At 41.0% G+C, this 18,851-nt stretch overlaps 1 protein-coding gene across 1 annotated transcript; it reads right to left on the minus strand.

The window, feature by feature from the left end:
- Positions 1-3,410: 3,410 nt before the first annotated feature.
- COMMD8 (COMM domain containing 8) lies at positions 3,411-18,069 on the minus strand. The gene is made up of 5 exons (XM_025435718.3): positions 17,894-18,069; positions 12,742-12,897; positions 8,683-8,835; positions 5,929-6,084; positions 3,411-4,339 (listed from the first exon to the last, which is right to left on the minus strand). Exons 1-5 carry the CDS (start codon positions 17,957-17,959, stop codon positions 4,319-4,321), a joined length of 552 nt encoding a protein of 183 aa, XP_025291503.1. The 5' UTR covers positions 17,960-18,069; the 3' UTR covers positions 3,411-4,318.
- Between the last annotated feature and the right edge of the window lie 782 nt (positions 18,070-18,851).

Raw genomic sequence — 18,851 nt, forward strand, 5'->3', positions numbered from 1 at the left:
CAGTTAAGGGTAGTAGGGGGGGAATGATCCACGTGGTAAAGGAATAGAGTTGAAGACATCAAAATGAACCCACGTGTAGCTTAATGCAGACACAGCTGACTACATAAATAATTACAGGTATGTATACACACACAGCTTAGTTTACATTCACCAATTTCTTTGCTCTCTCAGCTGAGACGACTTAAGGCGAACAATAACCCAATAGAAATGAGCATACCTAGCTTGGTTTTGAATACTGTTCTTCAATAAAATGAACCAGGACCTCCTGGAGAAATGGCTGATTCTAGGACTGGGTTGGAAACAGACAAAATGAGCCTAGAGCATCTTGCTTTGCCAGAAAGTTAAGGAAATAGCATAAAAACAAATAGAACCTGCCTTCAGTGATAAAGGTATGCCAATGGGACAATGGAGCCAACTCAAAATGCTCCTCATGGCCAAACCTGGAGCAATTTGAATAAGAAGTATGGCTTATAACCAAAAGTGTAAAATAAATATCCATGAGTCCATATTATATAAATTATTAAATAAATTAATAAATGGAAGAGGCAAATCTGTGCAAATTTCCAAAAGATTGCTGTAGATACTCTGACCTCAAGAAGGGGGAGCACAATTTCCCATTCCTTAAACATGGGCCACACATAGTGACTTCCTTCCAAAGAGTACAATATGGAAAAAAGGGGAAATAAAGAGTAACTTTACAGTGAGAAACCAAACTACCTCATCCAGGTAAGCAAGGTCAATGTCAAATCATAAACCCTGCTAACAGCATGTACCCTCAATATGATGTGATGTAATGTAAATGGCACTTTACCCCTGTGATTTTCCTCCCCCCAAGGCCATAATCCCAGTCTAAGCATGAGAAAAACATTGAATTCCAAGAGGACCATCCTACAAAATACCTCAATCACATTCCTCAAAACTGTAAAAGCCATCAAAAACAAAGAAAGTATAGGATATTATCACAGCAAGAGAAGCCCAAGGAGATATGACAACTAAGTATGAAATCTTATAACAGAAAAAGGACATTAGGTAAAAACTTAGGAAATCTAAGTAAACTATGAAATTTAGTTGTTAAATAACGATGTATTGACTTTCACTCATTATAACAAACGTACCATCCTAACATATTAATAATAGGGCAAACTGGATGTGGGGTATATGGGGTCTTTCCATATCATCTGTTCAATTTTTATGTAAATCTAAAGCTATTCTTTAAAAAAAAACAAAAACAAAAAAAACGTCCATTTATAAAAGAAAAAAGAAAGTCACAGATTGGGAGAAAATACTTGCAAGGCACGTATGCGAAAAAGACATACATTCAGGCCGTCAAGACCTCCCAAAACTCAACAGTAAGATAGTAAGACCCAATTTAGAAATGGGCAATGGGTCTGAATAGGCACTTCCCCAAAGAAGATATGCAGATGGCAAAGAGCACATGAGAAGACAATGAACAGCATCAGTCATCAGGAAAATATGATTAAAACCACAACGAAATGCCACTATACATTTATCAACAGCTCAAATTAAGAAGATTGACCAAACCAAATGTCAGCAAGCGGGTAGAAGTAGAGCGGTAGAGAACTTTCACAAGCTGTGGTATGGAATGTAAACTGGTAACATCACTTTAGAAACATTTCATTCCTCAATGTGTTCACTCAAAAGGAAGCACACGTCCATACAAAGGTTTACACAACAATGTTCACAGGATTCTGTGTTATGTGACAGCCAGAAAAATTTTCAATGACCAAAATATTCTTTAACCAGTAGATAAATTATGGTAAAAATATACAACTGAATACTTGAGAGAAAGGAATGAACTACTGACGAATGCAACGACTTGGATGAATCCAATATTGAAAGAAGCCAGACCAAAAGAAAGGGTACTTACTATAGGATTCCACTGGTTTTAAGCTCTTGAGAAGTGTGAACTACTCTGCAAGGGGCAGGAAACAGATCAGGGATTGATCGGGCAGGGAAAGTACAGGGGTAGGGATTACAAAGGAATAGGAGGAAACTTCCAGGAGTGACTGCCACGTTCACAATCCTGGAAGAGGTGATGCTTTCTTGGGTGTGTATATGTCAAAACTTACCAGACTGTACATTCTAAATATGTGAGGTTTAAAGTATATCAGTCAAACTTCAACAAAGTGGTTAAATATTCTAATGGGTGATAAATAAGGTGATGAGAGGAACAATTAAGTAGAGCAAAGGAAGCCAATAGAGGGTTCAAAGTCAGAAGGACCTTAGATCAGTACAGACCTGCCTCGACTTATGGGGTTACATCTCAATAAACCCATCATATACTGAATATATTGGAAGTCAAAAGTGCATTTAATACGCCTCACCTACCTTACATGTGCTCGGACCACTTATTCTAGCCTACAGTTCCACAAAAGCCTATTTCTTTTTAAAGATTTATTTATTTATTTATTTATTTATTTATTTATTTATTTATTTATTCATGATAGACATAGAAAGAGAGAGGCAGAGACACAGGCAGAGGGAGAAGCAGGCTCCATGCAGGGAGCCCAACGTGGGACTTGATCCCGGGACTTCAGGATCGTGCCCTGTGCCGAAGGCAGGCGCCAAACCGCTGAGCCACCCAGGGATCCCCAAAAGCCTTTTTTTTTTTTTTTAAATAAAGCGTTGAATACCTCAAGTAATTTCCTAAATAATGTATAAAAAGTGAAAAACAGAATGGTTGTGTGGGTAAAGGATGGTTGTCAGGGTATCAGTCATTTACCCTCGTGACCGTGTGGCTGCCTGGTAGCTGCAACACTGCCCGCTGCCCAACACCAGAAAAGAATGTTGTATTGCATACGGCTAGCCCAGGAAAAGATCAAAATTCAAAAAGGAAAAAAAGAAATCAAAATTCAAAGTATGATCTCTACTAAATGCATGTTGCTTTAGCACAATAGTAAAGTCAAAAAGTCTTAAGTCAAACCATCGTACATCAGGGATCACGGATTATTTAAGTGCCAGCCTACAAACCGTACTAGTCTGTGACACAGGGAACTTGCACAGGAAGTACATCAACTACTTAAGCATGCTGTTTAGTTCAGCCACTATTTTTTCCATAATCAACATTTCTCAATGAGAAAAGCAATATATTGATAAGCACTCTTGGCATAAGCTCTTCATCTAATCTCTGACCTGTAAGGAACATTTCACAGACCTCAGAATGGCACTGGTCTACAGACGCCATTTTGAGTAGCACTGTCTAGATCACACGGACTTTTTCTTTAGGCCCTCTAAGCCTATCTTCGTCTCTATGAGAATAGTAATAACTGCTCAGAACCTCAAATAAATAGTCTGATGCTCTAATAAGCAATTAAGCTCGCAAATAGCAGGTACCAATTAATTATGGGTCACTGCATTAAGTAGAAAGTCTCTTGAAATAAAGCAATAGGTAAAAATAAAATGACATTTTTTATTTGTTCAGAATGCTTGTTTTTAAAGTTAACTGAAATTAAAAACGGTCTGTTTTCCAGTGAAGTTAACACCCAAAACAATTTACTTCAATATTAAAATTCTGTCACAAAACTAGACCTATATTTAATCTCAGCTGATATCTGAATAGTTATATATACACACTATACAATGACATCTATTCTTTTTATCAAAGCACACCCTCCCAATCAGACACAGAAATGCAGACGTAACAGCGTTACTTTCATTTTTTTCTACTTGAGTAAAAGATTTTAATCTCTAGAATTCATAAACTCAAAACTGTTGAGACAAATTTATTTTTTTCTTGTTCATGTCTGAAGAGGAGCTTCTTTCTCTAAGAAATTTTACATTTTATAATCTTTCCTTTGAAATAGAAGAAAGTTATGGAATCTCCTGAGTTATATATGCAGCTCATACATTCTTTAAAAGTTATTTTTTAAAATAATACAAATTAATCATATATATCCATAATACACATCCTTGCTATTCATATATTTCTTTAAGCAACATTCAAGTATATTTGTGCTTTTTACGTTTACATTACTTTAGAGCCTATTTTTAGCTTTCAATAAAACTGTCTATAAAGATTTCTCAAATATTTAATAAATGAGGCGAAACAGCCATTAGGAAAATATAAACTGCTATTATAGATTTTTCATCTATCATTTTTTATGCATTTCCTGTCAACCATGTCATTTCCTGTTCTTCTGGGAAGCGATACATTTTTATCTCTGCAATCCCAACACTGTTGCTTCCTCAGCACAGCAAAACAGTCAGTATAGCACAGGGGTTCTGGACACACAGTATTCACTCGGCTGCATCTGGGGTAGCAGTGGACTCAGACAGTGTTGGTATTTGCCATTTCCAGTTATTTCAACTGCAGGACCACCTTAAAACACAAAGTCGGGGGGAGAAGGAATTAGGTTATTCCAGAATGATGCCCGTATCTGCTTAACGAAATGCTCTGAAATCTCTGAAGACTGGACAACGGATAACAAGCAAGTACAATGCACAGTAACTGATGGTACGCCCCTGCCTAGATCCACGGCTGAGAACCAATTCCATTTGTATCTGCCTCTACCACACAACCCCGCAGACAGCCCCTTCAAAAGCAAGCCAGGCTACCAGGGTGGCTCCTAGGCACGTGGACGTCATCATGGCACTAAAACGACTGAGTGACTTCAAAGTAGAGGGAAGCTGAATATACCAGGGTTTCAAAAAGAGCCAGGCACCCAAGTGGCTCAGGTGGTTAAGCATCAGACTCTATATCAGGTCAGGTCTTGATCTCAGGGCCACGAGTTTAGGCTTCGCACTGGGTTCCACAGTGCGTGGAGTGTACTTTAAAAAAAAAAAGGTGTGGGGGGGCAGCCCCGGTGGCGCAGCGGTTTAGCGCCGCCTGCAGCCCGGGGTGTGATCCTGGAGACCCTGAATCGAGTCCTGCGTCAGGCTCCCCGCGTGGAGCCTGCTTCTCCCTCTGCCTGTGTCTCTGCCTTTCTGTCTCTATGAGTAAATAAATAAAAATCTTAAGATAAATAAATAAATTAAAAAAAAAAGGGTGGGGGGACCCCTGGGTGGCACAAGAGCTGAGCGTCTGCCTTCAGCTCAGGGTGTGATCCCAGGGCCCTGGGATCAAGTCCCGCATCGGGCTCCCCACAGGGAGCCTGATTTTCCCTCTGCCTGTGTCCCTGCCTCTCTCTGTCTCATTAATAAATAAATAAAGTCCTTAAAACCAAACAAACAAAAACAGGACCAAGAAGGTTAGTCAGGGGCAAGAGCAGTTGGTTAGAATACATGACCCTGATCACTGAGACCAGCTCACTAGAGAAAATGCTGAGCAATCATGAAAGGAACACGTGTATATAGAGACAGTTATTTTTATTTATTTCTGACAGCAGTAATTTCTACTGTTTAAATATGATTTTTCTCATTAAATAAATACTGAGAATGGTTCTTGTTATTCAGGCAATCCTTTGTATGTGTAAAATTTTTAGTCATTCATTAGTTTTATCTTATCTCAACCTGACTTGTCATAATAACTGCAAGTCATATTTTGTCTCCCATACTTAGAGGATTATAAAAGCAACTTTATTTGTGTAGTTAAATAAAACACTCCTTTTGTTAAAATCATAACTACATATAATCATAAAAACTCTTCAGATTCAACTAATTTCATAGCATCAAGGTAAATATTTTTATCATTATTGAGCATTGGGGTAAAAAAATCTAGCTCTTAGAAAAGCACTATTATTCTATCAAAAATTAGTACTTGATAAATTATGCTCAAAACTAAGTAGTTAAAATTATAAATTATAATTAATTTAATGTCTAAAACTAGAGATGCAGAACATAGCAACAACAATATCCTTGACATAAAATATCAGGAACAAAAGAAATAGGACAATTATGAGTTTTTCTTCTATTGTTCTAAGGATATCAGTCAAAACTTATGCATTTTAAATACACAATTAAAACAAATACCTTATTAGCTGCTTCCAAGGAGCTTATTAGATTCTGCAGCTCTTCTTTACTCATTTCAACGGAATACGGTTTGACTTCACCATTTTCTTTTATGTCTAGATGAAGGTTTAAGAGTGGCATTTGTAAAGTAGCGATCTTGTCACTAGACAGTGCAAGCTGTTTAAAATGAGGAAAATGGTAATTAATAAGTAGCAAAAAAGATGACATTAAATATGCATCACAGCTTATTTTCAATACATTTTAAGAAAAGAATACTCCTGCTTGCTGTCAATACAGAACAAGATGGAAGAAATGAAGAAACCCATGATACACCAACACATATATGAAGAACGGACAGAGAAAGGAGGATGAATAGAGAGGAAGACGACTAAGGAAAAGAGGACAACCAGGCCAAAGTCTGTGGTATAAGCAGAAATGCAGAGCAGAGTGACGGCTGGGAAGGGAAATGCTGAATGGGTCCAAGGCATCACAACACTGAGAATTCTCAATGAAGTGTGACAACACCAAGAGGATGAAAGTCCACATACAAAGATAAAACTAAAAACACTGGTAAAGCCTGAGCAATGAAGATGCTTAATTCACAATGAGCTAATTCTCTAAGTTATTGATAAACACGTTATATCAAGGGGAGCTTGCATGGCTCAGTCAGTTAAGCGTCTGCCTTGAGCTCAGGTCATGATCTCAAGGTCTCCGGTCGAGCCCCACATTGGGGTTGAGCCCCACATGGGGGGGGGGTTCCCCTGCTCAGCAGGGAGTCTGCTTCTCCCTCTCCTTCTGACCCTTCCTCCTGCTTATGCTCGCACTGGCACTCGCTCTCGCTCTCTTTATTAAATGAACCAATTGTTTTAGAAATCTTAAAAACAAAATAACATGTTATTAAGATACCAACTTCAATTACAGCCAGAACTGTAATTCAGCAAGAACACTCAACACATTTATGCCACTTCCTATTTTCTGTCTAAAGAGAATCCTAGAGGAAACAAAAGAACCAAATATTTACGATACTAATAATTTTTGAAACAAGCACCATAGCTTCACTGGCAGATGGCTATGGGAAGATCAATTCTCCTGGCATCTGAGCTAGAAAACTCCACAATACCTGAATGTTCAAAGTGCTCCTACTGGCCAAAATTTACTTGTACCACTCGTTACTTGTACAATGACTGGAAAGGAACTACTTCCCTAACCAACGTCCTCGGAGTGCACACACTACAGAATCGAATCCTCACATACCTCCTCCGTTCTGTCTTCAAAGACCAGGACTCATAAATATCTGATATTCAGAAGTATCAAAGATGGTCTACCCTACAGATCATTCTCCTCCTTAGCGTGTCCAGCAAGTGGTTTCTCAGTCTATGGTTGAGGACCACCAATGATGAACATGCTACCTCAAAAACAGGTTAAATAATCTTCAGATACTGATTGAGTTAAAAAAAAGTTCTCTTTAGGTTGAACTCATCTCACTACAAGCATACCCAAGACCTTAGCCTTTGTCCTAGCCTCTGAAGCCACAGAGCAAGTATCAATTCCCTCATCCACACACACAGATGATTTTTAGTCCTTTAAATATATCATTTTTCTACTCAAGTTTTTCTTTTCTGGATACATGGTCTCAAGTGTTTCAAAAAACCTGCATGTACCATGATTTTAAGTTTCTTTCATTCTTTTTTGGTTTGGCTCCAATTTGTTTAAGTATCTCTTACATCTGGCGGCCAGAACTAAAATTATTACTAAATTAACTAAAAAGATTTAATGAATGAAAACCGAATTAGAACTACCCATTGCTTGAAACACTGCATCTCTAACAACAAAACATAAGACTGAATCATCATACTGTTGACTCAGGCCACATGTAGCTAATCAAAACTAAGTATTTCTCATATAAATTACTTTTGGCATATCTCTCATATCTTTTATATTAAGTTGGTTTATGTAAATAAAAATCCTCTACCTAGGTTATCTCTGCTCAGTTTATTCTGCTTCATTTGGTCTATCACTGTAATTTGCTGTAAAATCATCTTAAACTTTGATTTATCGTATTAATAATATTTAACAGATCTCAGATTTGATGAGCATAATGTTCCTAAAAACGTTGAAGTATGGGCCAAAACCAGAATCACAGAGACCTCCTTCCTGGCTAAAACAAATTCATCTGGTTTTGGTTATTTATCCAGCTATGACCCAAATAGCTATGTGATTTTTCCAGTTTTCTCTACTTTATGCACAGACAATATGAGGCACTTTATCTAGTTATTATGCTGAAATGAAGGAACACAATGTGTTTCAATACAACCTCCCCATCTAGGTCTATGAACCCTATACAGCATGGAGAGTTGGTCTGAAATTGTTCTTTATGAACCCTACTAATCACGAGTCTCTTTTCAAAATATTAATTTTAAGTGCTCTTTTAATAGCACATTACAGATTTTTCCCCCTGGAGGCAAAACCACATTTACCAATCTCAGAAGAGTATGTAAAGTCTAGAAAGTTCTAGCCAAAAATACATGTTGAATACATACTACTCTACTACTTAAGATATTTAATGATTTACAGCTCTAGTTAACGAAATTTATTATCAATGTAATGTCCTTACATATTATTTGGATGTTTGTACTGTACTAAATTAATGTAAAAATGCAATTTTTTGACAATGTATTCTTTAAATAACAGAAGTTTTAGATGTATATTATGAAAAATAAACATCTTTCTATTCAGAAAATGAGATACAAAACATACATGCCCATAGATTCTCACCTTTAACTGCCAATCAAAATCTTGTAGTTGTGCAGAAGAAATATCAACTATTTCTTTTAACAGAGCCTGCTTGATCTCATCTTTCCTACTTTTCAAGCATTTCATGATAGCTTGTTGATGAAATGAATTCAACTGATTCAACTGCTGAGATATCTATTAAAAATAAAAGTAAACAGAAAATAAGTGAAAGGGTCTTTCTGTTTAAAATGTGAACACAGAGTTCCACTCCCCCTTCACAAACTCTTTAAAATGACAATAAAAGAAAAAAAAATATTTCTGTATCTATGAAAAGAATAAGATGAGAACGCATAACAAGAGATTTCAACACATTTTTGCAAAACAAATTAAAGAGCAGATGGATCAAGTAGCATGGAAGCAAAGACCACAAAAGCTGGTATAGTTATTCTAAAATCAGACAATGTAGTTTTCGGGGCAAGAAGTATTATGACAAATAAAGAATGGCCCAAGGGCCATTCAACAGGAAGAACCACCATAAATTTGTGTGCACCTAATAGCATAGTTTCAAAATATATAAAGTAGCACAACTTGGCAGAATTAAAAGGAGAAATGGATAAATCTACCTTTATAATTAGAATGTTAACACATCTCCCAGTAACTAACAAAACCCAAAAAAAAAAAAAAAATCAGTAAAAGTTAAAAACTGAAAACACTATCTTCCTTTAGCCTAGTTGACACAAACATTACACTCAACCAACTACATGAATACATATTATTTTCAAAAATATATGGTTCACCAAAATGAACTCTATGATGAGCCATGTGGCAAATTACAATAGATTTCAAAGGACTTCAATCAAACTCTATTTACCATGGTATAATTAAGTGAAAACTGATTTAAGAAGTTACAAATATTTGAAAATTATACAACATAACACAGTACTAAGAAAGGTATAAAATCAATCTTGTGTAAACTTTTCCAGAGAATAAGAGAAAAAATACTTCCTAATTCATTTTATTAGACCAGAATAATATTTGACATCCTGAGAAGTACATTACAGAAAAGAAAAACTATGAGCCAATACTACTCAAAAACAGAAGCAAAACTCCTAAATAAAATACTGGCAAACCAAATTAAGAGATATTATGACCAAGTGGCATTTATTTTGGCAATGCAAGTTTACTTTACCATTTAAAAATCCAATGAAAGACACCACATCAACAAATAAAAACATCAAACTTAGGGGAAAAGCCTTTAAATAAAATTCAACAGTAACAGGTTATCCTATAGGTTTTCTAGATACTCGGTATCTAGAAAATCATACAGCTAACACAATAAATGATAAAATAGTGAATACATTCTTCCTAAGGTCAGGAATAAGATACCGCTATGTTTTTCAACACTGTCTCAAAGGTGTTAGTGCAATAAGCTAAGGAAAAAAAAAAAAAAAAGTATTAAAATTTAAGAAAGAAATGACTGTATACCAAAAAATCCAAAAAAAGAAATGTTTTGTAAGCTGTTAAACAATAATTTTTTTAAAGATTGTAAAACATGGCATAAAGATATAAAAATTTATGGTGCTTCTACATTCTAGCAGCCAACAATTGGAGAACAAAATTCAAAAACATCAAAAATATCAATTACTTAGAAATAAATCTAACAAGATCTCTATAACTAAAAACTACAAAATATTAGAGAAATTGAAGTAATCCAAATAAATGGAATGTTATACCGTGTTCATGGATTGGGAGAATATTAAGCCCGTAAATTCTTTCCAAAACAATCTAGAGATTCAGTGCAATCCCCATGCTATATAACTTAAATGTGTCACCCCAAAATTCCTATGTTGAAATCCTATCCTTCACTGTGATATTTAAAGATGGGGCCTCAGGAAAGTTATTAGGTTTAATAGGTCAAAGGGTGGGGAATCTCAGTGATAGGATTAGTGACCTTATAAAAAAAGACCCAAGAGAGCATGCTTCTGCCCTCTCCCCTCACCAGTGTAAGAGACACAAGAAGGTCGTCTACAGCCAGAAAAAGGGCCCTCTGCAGGGAATCAAATCAGCCAGCAGCTTTATCTTGTATTGTGAGAAATAAATTCTTGTTGTTTAAGCTATCTAGCTTATAGTATTTTGATACAGCAGTCCAGCAGTTTTTTTCATTGAAATTGACAAGCTGATTTCAAAATGTACATGAAAATACAGAGGATTCATAATAACCAAAGCAATCTTGGAGAAGCAGGGCGTTGCAGGTCTTCTAATACCAGACAGCTTTAATTCTACAGTAATTAAGACAGTGTAATACTGTGAAATAGAGACAAATAAACTAATGGAGCAGATAAAGAGTCTAGATACAGACCCAAACATATACAGTTACCTGATTTACAACAAAGGCTGCAGAAAAATTCTATGGGAGCAAGGATAGTCATTTCAATAAATAGTACTGGGTCAATTGGCTACTGATGTGAAAAAATGTGAACTCAGTTCTTACTCCACACACAAATGTTAATTAAAAATGCATCAGTAACATAAATGTGAGAGCTTCTACAAAAAAACTAACAAATACATTTTCATGACTTTGGCACAAATATTTCTTAAACAGGACCTTACTAGCACTAACCATCAAAAGAAATATATACAAAGCTGGATTTGATCAAAATTCAGAACTTCTGTTCACAAAAAGACAAGAGTGAAAAGGCAAGCCCCATAATGGGAGAAGATATTTAAAATACATGATGTATCTAACAAAAAACTCCCATCAAAAATGATCCAAATCAAAATGAACATACTTAAAACTACATTTTTTTAAAAGGGAGAAACCTAAACAAACATGCCAAAATAATTTTTAACTAAGCTATAAAAGCAATTCAATGGAAGGATACCCCATGACCATATAATTTCACTTCAAGATGTCTATCGGAGAAAAACTAGCCAATGTGCATACAAGGAGACACACACAAAATGTCTGTAGAAGTACTATACATAACAACTAAAGAGACAGTGATCTAGTAGTTCATCAGAAGCGGAGACAGAAAAATAAGTCCTAATTCTTATCAACAAATACTACATGAACCAGATTTACATTTACCAACACCTGACAAGTCTGAAACACAACATTCCGTAAGAAAATTACAAATGGATACACAGGTTATTATTTACAAGTTATACGTTTAAACAGCTCAAATAGTTGTATATATTGCTTAAAATGCAAATATTCACACAATATAGAATACAAAACACGTACACCAACTTTACAAGTGGTGATCTCTTGGGGAAGGGTGGCATGCCCAGGTAGGGTTTAGATGCATCTATAATGCCTTGTTTCTAAAATAAACACACAAACCTTGTAATGCATAAAGATGTTAACAACTGTTTAACTGTGATAATGGGAATGTAAGTGTTTGTTATGTAACTTTAGGTTTCTTCTACATGATTTAAATGTGTCACAATTTTAAAAACATCAATCAAAACCATAAAAAACAAGAACTGCCACAATCAGATTTGCCTACTCAAAATTATGTGGTTTTTGTTGTAATATAACATATACTTACTGGGGGTACCTAGGAAGCTCAGGTCATGATCCCAGGGTCCTGGGATCCAGCCACACCAGGCTCTCTGCTCAGCAGGAGTCTACTTCTCCCTCTCCCTCTGCACACCCGGCCCCCCAGCTCCTACTCCCTTGTGTTCTCTCAAATAAATGAATAAAATATTTTATTTATTTTATATATGGATGCAATTTTTTAAAATTATTTATTCATGATAGTCATAGAGGAGAGAGAAGCAGAGACACAGGCAGACGGAGAAGCAGGCTCCATGCCGGGAGCCCAACGCAGGACTCGATCCCAGGACTCCAGGATCGCGCCCTGGGCCAAAGGCAGGCGCTAAACCACTGAGCCACCCAGGGATTCCCGAATAAATCTTTATTTTAAAAAAATATTTTTATTTTTTATTTTAAAAATATCTTATTTAAAAAAAAAAAAGTATATGTATACTTCCTGATAATGGCTCTTGTGTGATACAGTACCCTAAAGACCAACTTAAGAAAAACTTGAAAATGATTTACTACTTATTATAAGGTACAGAAATTTGGAGTGAAGTTACCTCTTCATCAGATAAATTTTTACCAACTACAGCTTTGAAAAATTTGGTGATATCTTCTAGAACATTCTTCCATTCTGTTGAATCCCAAACACTGTGATAATCCTGGTAGAGAGGGTAAGCCCGGCCACAAATGCCATCAATTATTTTGTGAAGAAGCTGGAGAGAAAAGGAAATAAATGAATTATAAGTAAACTTGTAAAAAAAATTAATCTTCCCTGTAGGAAACAAATATTATTAGGAGAAGATCATGTTATCTGCAAAAGCAGCTGAGGTTGAAATGTAACTAGAGTTTCATTTTTAACATTATTCTCATTAATTAAAAATTAAAGCTCCAATAAAAATCCCAAACCTTCTATAATTTTGTCCACCTTCGGAAGCTAAAATAATCTCACAGATACACTGTTGTTTCCCCAATATTCCTGAAAGGAAGACGGCGAGAATAAAAGCTTCACCTTGGTATTACTTACTGTATTTATTCCAATAATCTTTAAAAAGTATGACTTTTAGACTAAAGTTTTATTACTGTAGATCTACAGACATCATTTTCCTTTACCTCCATTTTCATAGCATTCATATTCACTTCTTTTGGTCCACTCCAAGAAAACTGTATCTTTCTTTTCCTTTTCTACATTCCTTTATCTCTACCCTACCTTAGTATCAGCAATGGAAATACTAACACATATATAACTGAACATCGTGATTAGCACTGAATTTTGGAATAAAACTGTCTAGTTTAAATCCTAGTCCCGCTACTTAACTAAGTTTTATCAAGTTATTTAAATGTCCTGGGCCTGGATCCTCATGTGTAAAATGAGGGTATCATCTGTCCCCATAATGTTGCTGCAAGGATTAAATGAGTATATGCAAATCCCTCAGCACATTCCTGGCACGGATAAAACACTTAAACAGGGCAGCCCGGGTGGCTCAGCAGTTTAGCGCCACCTTCAGCCCAGGGCCTGATCCTGGAGACTCAGGGTCAAGTCCCAAGTCAGGATTCCTGCATGGAGCCTGCTTCTCCCTCTGCCTGTGTCTCTGCCTCTCTCTCTCTCTCTCTCTCTCTGTCTCTCATGAATAAATAAATAAAATCTTTAAAAAAATTTAAATGTTGCTAGCCATTGTTATAATTCTTCTAATTATTATTATTATCATTATTACCACCACTACTACTGTCGATACTGTTTCAAGTCTTTAACATACATTAACTGAGCGCCTACTATGCCAGCACTATTTGGGATAAACGATTAATATGGTTTTCTTTCCCAGGGGATATTTCTGTCTTGTAAAAAGAGTATTTGAACCCAAATAATTTGGAAATGCATTTAAGCAACAAGTCTTCCAAATCTTTCCCCACCCCGGACCATATTCTACTCCATTTTAAGCAATAACTTTATATAACACCGCATATACCAAAATAGAAATGAGCAAACTGGTAATCGCACTTCAAAATGATGACTGATGCATTATATGAACAGACTTATTTACCATAAATCAATGAACATTCTCAATTTAAAATTCATTCAAAGTTCTCTATATGTACCTCATGTTATCTCAAACTGCTAAAGCAAAACCCAAAACTCAAAATAAAAATAAAAGTGCTATCTTCTGTAATACAAATGTTTTCACTCATTCATAAATGTTTGTATTCATACATACAGATACGTAATGAGCACTTTATTCCAATTGTTAAGTTAATAGAACTACAAAGCAAAAATAACCATAATAACTACCACTTACAGGGCCCAACTGAGTACCAAGCACCGTGCTTATAGAAGGTACAAAGGAGAACAGAGAGGAAGCACAGAAAGGTCTGCTTTAAAAGGATGAGTAGAAGGCCATTCAAATAGAAGAGAGAGAAAAAAAAAACAAAAACAAATAGAAGAGAGAGCATTTCTAGTCACAAGCAACAGCATATGCACAGAATGGAAGCGTAAAACTCATGTTCAATTTGAAAAAAAGATAAGATACAAGGCTGGAGAGGGGAGTGGAGGCCAAATCGTAAAGGGCCCTAGTAAAGGGCCCTATTTACAGCGTCCAGGCTCTTTGTTCCCACAGGGAAGCAACCTATTCACATATTTGCATTATCTTTCCATAAATTTGCCAACAAGCTGGGAGATAGAAGAAAAGAAAAAGAGAGGTGGTGAGACCAAAGGCCCCCTGCCTTCAGTTTATCAGGAAGAAATCAAGAGGGGCCTGAGTAGTTGAAGACACTCAGAACGGAGGCCACGAGGTAAAAAGAGAAGGAACCGAGGACGACACCCAGAGGTTTAGGCTGAGTGGCTGGCAAATGGTGGTGCCCCCCAGCCGACGCTGAAGCTACAACCACAGGAAGAGTAGCTCCGGGAGGGAAAGCAAGGAGGTCAGCCAAGGACACACTGGTTTGGATACCTGGGGTGTGTCTCAGCAGAAGCCTGACACTCAGGGAAAGATTTCTGGCTGGATGCAGAGGTCGGCGTCATCCACCTCCACGGCTGGAAAGGTCGTGGGCCTGACGGGAGAAGTGGGCAGAAGGAAGACGGGGCAGAAAGCTAATACAAAGGCTGCAGTCAGCAGATGTGAACACACGCTCCTCCTCTGCCACTCACTAGACTGACAACGTCGGGCACATACTCAAACTCTGCTGACCTCTCCGTTTCCGCGCTCACAAAACCCCACAGAAGAGCTACGAAGGTTCTTCCGGATCCTGATAAGAATCACGCTTATTGGGATCCCTGGGTGGCGCAGCGGTTTGGCGCCTGCCTTTGGCCCAGGGCGCGATCCTGGAGACCCGGGATCGAATCCCACATCGGGCTCCCAGTGCATGGAGCCTGCTTCTCCCTCTGCCTGTGTCTCTGCCTCTCTCTCTCTCTGTGTGACTATCATAAGTAAATAAAAATTTAAAAAAATAAAATAAAATAAAATAAAATAAAATAAAAATAAAAAAAATAAAAGAATCACGCTTATTCCCTTCTATCTCCCCCACGCTCTCCCATGGTAAATGGGATAGAGGAAAAACAAGACCTAAACGTGGAGCTTATAAAATATGCCTACCCCATGCCCCCCATCCTGTGATGCAGGCTAAGCCCCCACTCCCACTTCACCCATCCTGAACAGAACATAATGGGGCTTACGCAGAGGTGCCTACCACGGACACCGAAGATGCCCACTGAAGCTGGGCACCGAGGTGACTGCCCCCACGGTTAGGCCATATTAATTCCTGCCCTCAGTGAACCCTGATAGAGAACCCAGCTGGAGCCAGACACAACTCTCAGGAGCTAGGGCTATAAAGCCGAGTATCTACCCCACAGGGAGCTGAGAACGAGCCAGACCAGAGGCGAGCCAACCGGGCAAGCAGCTGTGCGGAGACCTGCGTGGAGACCCCAACTGCTGCGGCACAGAGGAGCAGCAGCAAACCTAGTTACGCGGCAGTTGCAACCCAACGTGCTAGAACCAGGCTCCTGGAGCTGGTGCTGAGGCTCGAGTTTGCACACGCTGCTTTCCTGTAGGGCAAGGCAAAGTTCCTTCAGGTCTTTCCTTCCTTTCAAGGAGGAAGAACCCACCTCTCAGCTTTTCCTCTGACCGCAACCCCTGGGTCTTCTCTTCCTTCTACAGGTCACAGTCAAGATCCTCTACAGGATGCAATTACTGCCTCCACGCATCATCCTTTTTTTTTTTTTTTAAGATTTTATTTATTTATTCATGAGAGACAGAGAGAGAGAGAGAGGCAGAGACACAGGCAGAGGGAGAAGCAGGCTCCATGCAGGGAGCCCAACGGGGGACTCGACCCTGAGTCTCCAGGATCAGGCCCTGGGCTGAAGGCAGGCACTCAACGGCTGAGCCACCCGGCCTGCCCGACATGTCATCTTTCAAACTCAAAGGCGCCTCCGGTGTTGAGGGTGGACACACAAGGTGCATGAAGACCTGGGCCACTGGCTTCCTACTCACCCCTCTAGTCTCTCCTCTCCGCTTACTCTGAATTTCAGCCTCGACCAATTAAGACCAATTAAACGGCAGGTCCTCAAGCCTGTGGGGGCTGGTTTCCTTCCTCCAGCCCCAGGGCTGCTGTCCCTCTGCCTAAAGCACTCCGTCCCTCCTGGCCTGTTTGGCTCCTACACACCCTTCAGAACCCAACCTGGGGGGATCCCTGGGTGGCGCAGCGGTTTGGCGCCTGCCTTTGGCCCAGGGCGCGATCCTGGAGACCCGGGATCGAATCCCACGTCGGGCTCCCGGTGCACGGAGCCTGCTTCTCCCTCTGCCTATGTCTCTGACTCTCTCTCTCTCTCTCTCTCTGACTATCATAAATAAATTTAAAAAAAAAAGAACCCAACCTGGAAGTCCAGCTGTTCCTTTCTTGCAAAGCCTCCCTCTGCCCCCTCAACTCTGGGGCGCTACCTGTCCCAGGAGCTCAGTATACGGGTTAATTCCGCTTGGGGGCCGGGATGCCCGGGTGGCTCAGGGGTTGAGCATCTGCCCTCGGCTCAGGGCGTGATCCCAGGGTGTCGGGATCGAGTCCCACGTCGGGCTCCCCGCAGCGAGCCTGCCTCTCTCTGTGTGTCTATCATGAGTAAATAAATAAAATCTTAAAAAAAAAAAAAAAAAAAGAATCCATGTGGGTGTCTGTCGGCCCAGGACACAGGCGGGTCTCCCTGCCCGGGGTACCCTGCATCACCTGCGCGCTCAAGCACGAGGCTGGCTGCAGCGGGAAGCCGGCGGGACGAATGCGACCCAGGCTGCTTTCTGCAGGCCCCCGCAGCCGGGCTCGGGCTCGGGCCCCGGGCGCCCACGTCCACGCGGCCACTACTGGTGCGGCTCACCGCTGTGGGCTTTCCCGTCGCCCCGTCGGGGGCAGGGTACGCTGCTCCGCGTCCAGCTCCCCGCCGCGCCGGGCCCAGGCAGCGCCCCGAATGAATGAGACCGGAGGCCGCCAAGCGCCGGCCTGCGCTGCGGGAGGTCCGCGGGTCTCGGGTCCCCGGGCAGCGAGCGCCGCCGGCCGCCGGGGAGCCCGGGGAGGGGGGGGAGCCGGGGACGGAGCAGCCCGGGGGGGGAGCCCCAAGCCGCGGCGCCCGGAGCCTCAGCGCCCCCGCTCTCCAGGGGGAGCCCGGCGGCCGGACGCCCGACACCGCGTCCCTGCCCCGGGCCCCGCCTGCCGCCCGCCGCCAGCCCGCGCCGCCCTCACCTGCGGGCCCAGCTCGCCTGGAAGCTTCTGCAGCCGCCACAGGGGCGTCCCCTCTTCCGGCTCCATCCCAGGGCCGAGCGGCAGCCTCGGTCACGTGACGCAGCCCCGCGCCCTCCGGAGCGCCGCTCGCCCACGTGACCCGGGGGCGGGGCCGGGGCGGGCCTGGGGGCGGGCCTGGGGGCGGGGCCGGGCGGGCGGGCGCCTGAGCCGCCGCGCGCGTGCGCAGATGCGCAGCCCTCGCTGCCGGGAGGACCCGGGGCCGCTGCTCCGGGGCGCGGGAGGCGGGAGGCGGGCGCTGCGGGCGGTGCAGCTCTGCTGCGCGGTCGCCCGAGCCTCTCTGCCCGGTGCCACACCGGCTCGTGGGAGGGGCCGGTCCGCGCTCGGGGCCGTGCTCCCCCCGACCCCGATTGCGGAGGCTCCGCGAGGGTTTCGGGGTGTGCGGGGTTGTGTCCAGACCCGCTGCTCTTCGCAGGCCCGTCTCCAGCCCCTTTCCGAGCGAGGAGGTCAGGTGTAGCGGAACAGCAATGCCCGTCCCCGGTTAAACTGGAAATTTCAGAGAAGCCACGAACAATATTTTCTTGACCCGTGTGCCCAAAGTATGGTATGAGGCATGATTAGGCCAGGAAAGTGCTCCCTGTTTATCTGGAAGTCGGAGACACGTGGTCCTGGATCTTAGGTCAAGGCCGAGTCTGAGGTCAGAGCCTCCAGCCGCTGCTGCTGCTGATGCCGATGAGCTCGCAACAAAAAACTACACAGCTTCTCTGTGATTTCTCTCCTCCTTACAGCTGTTATTTTAATCAGAGGGTGGAGAATTTGGTGGGATGAGGCAGTTCTTGCTAGTCAGTCTAATACATTTTTTTTAAGTTTTTTTAATTTTTATTTATTTATGATAGTCACAGAGAGAGGAGAGAGAGAGAGAGAGGCAGAGACACAGGCAGAGGGAGAAGCAGGCTCCATG

The sequence above is a fragment of the Canis lupus genome, chromosome 13, assembly GCF_003254725.2.
Source record: "Canis lupus dingo isolate Sandy chromosome 13, ASM325472v2, whole genome shotgun sequence".
Taxonomy (NCBI): domain Eukaryota; kingdom Metazoa; phylum Chordata; class Mammalia; order Carnivora; family Canidae; genus Canis; species Canis lupus.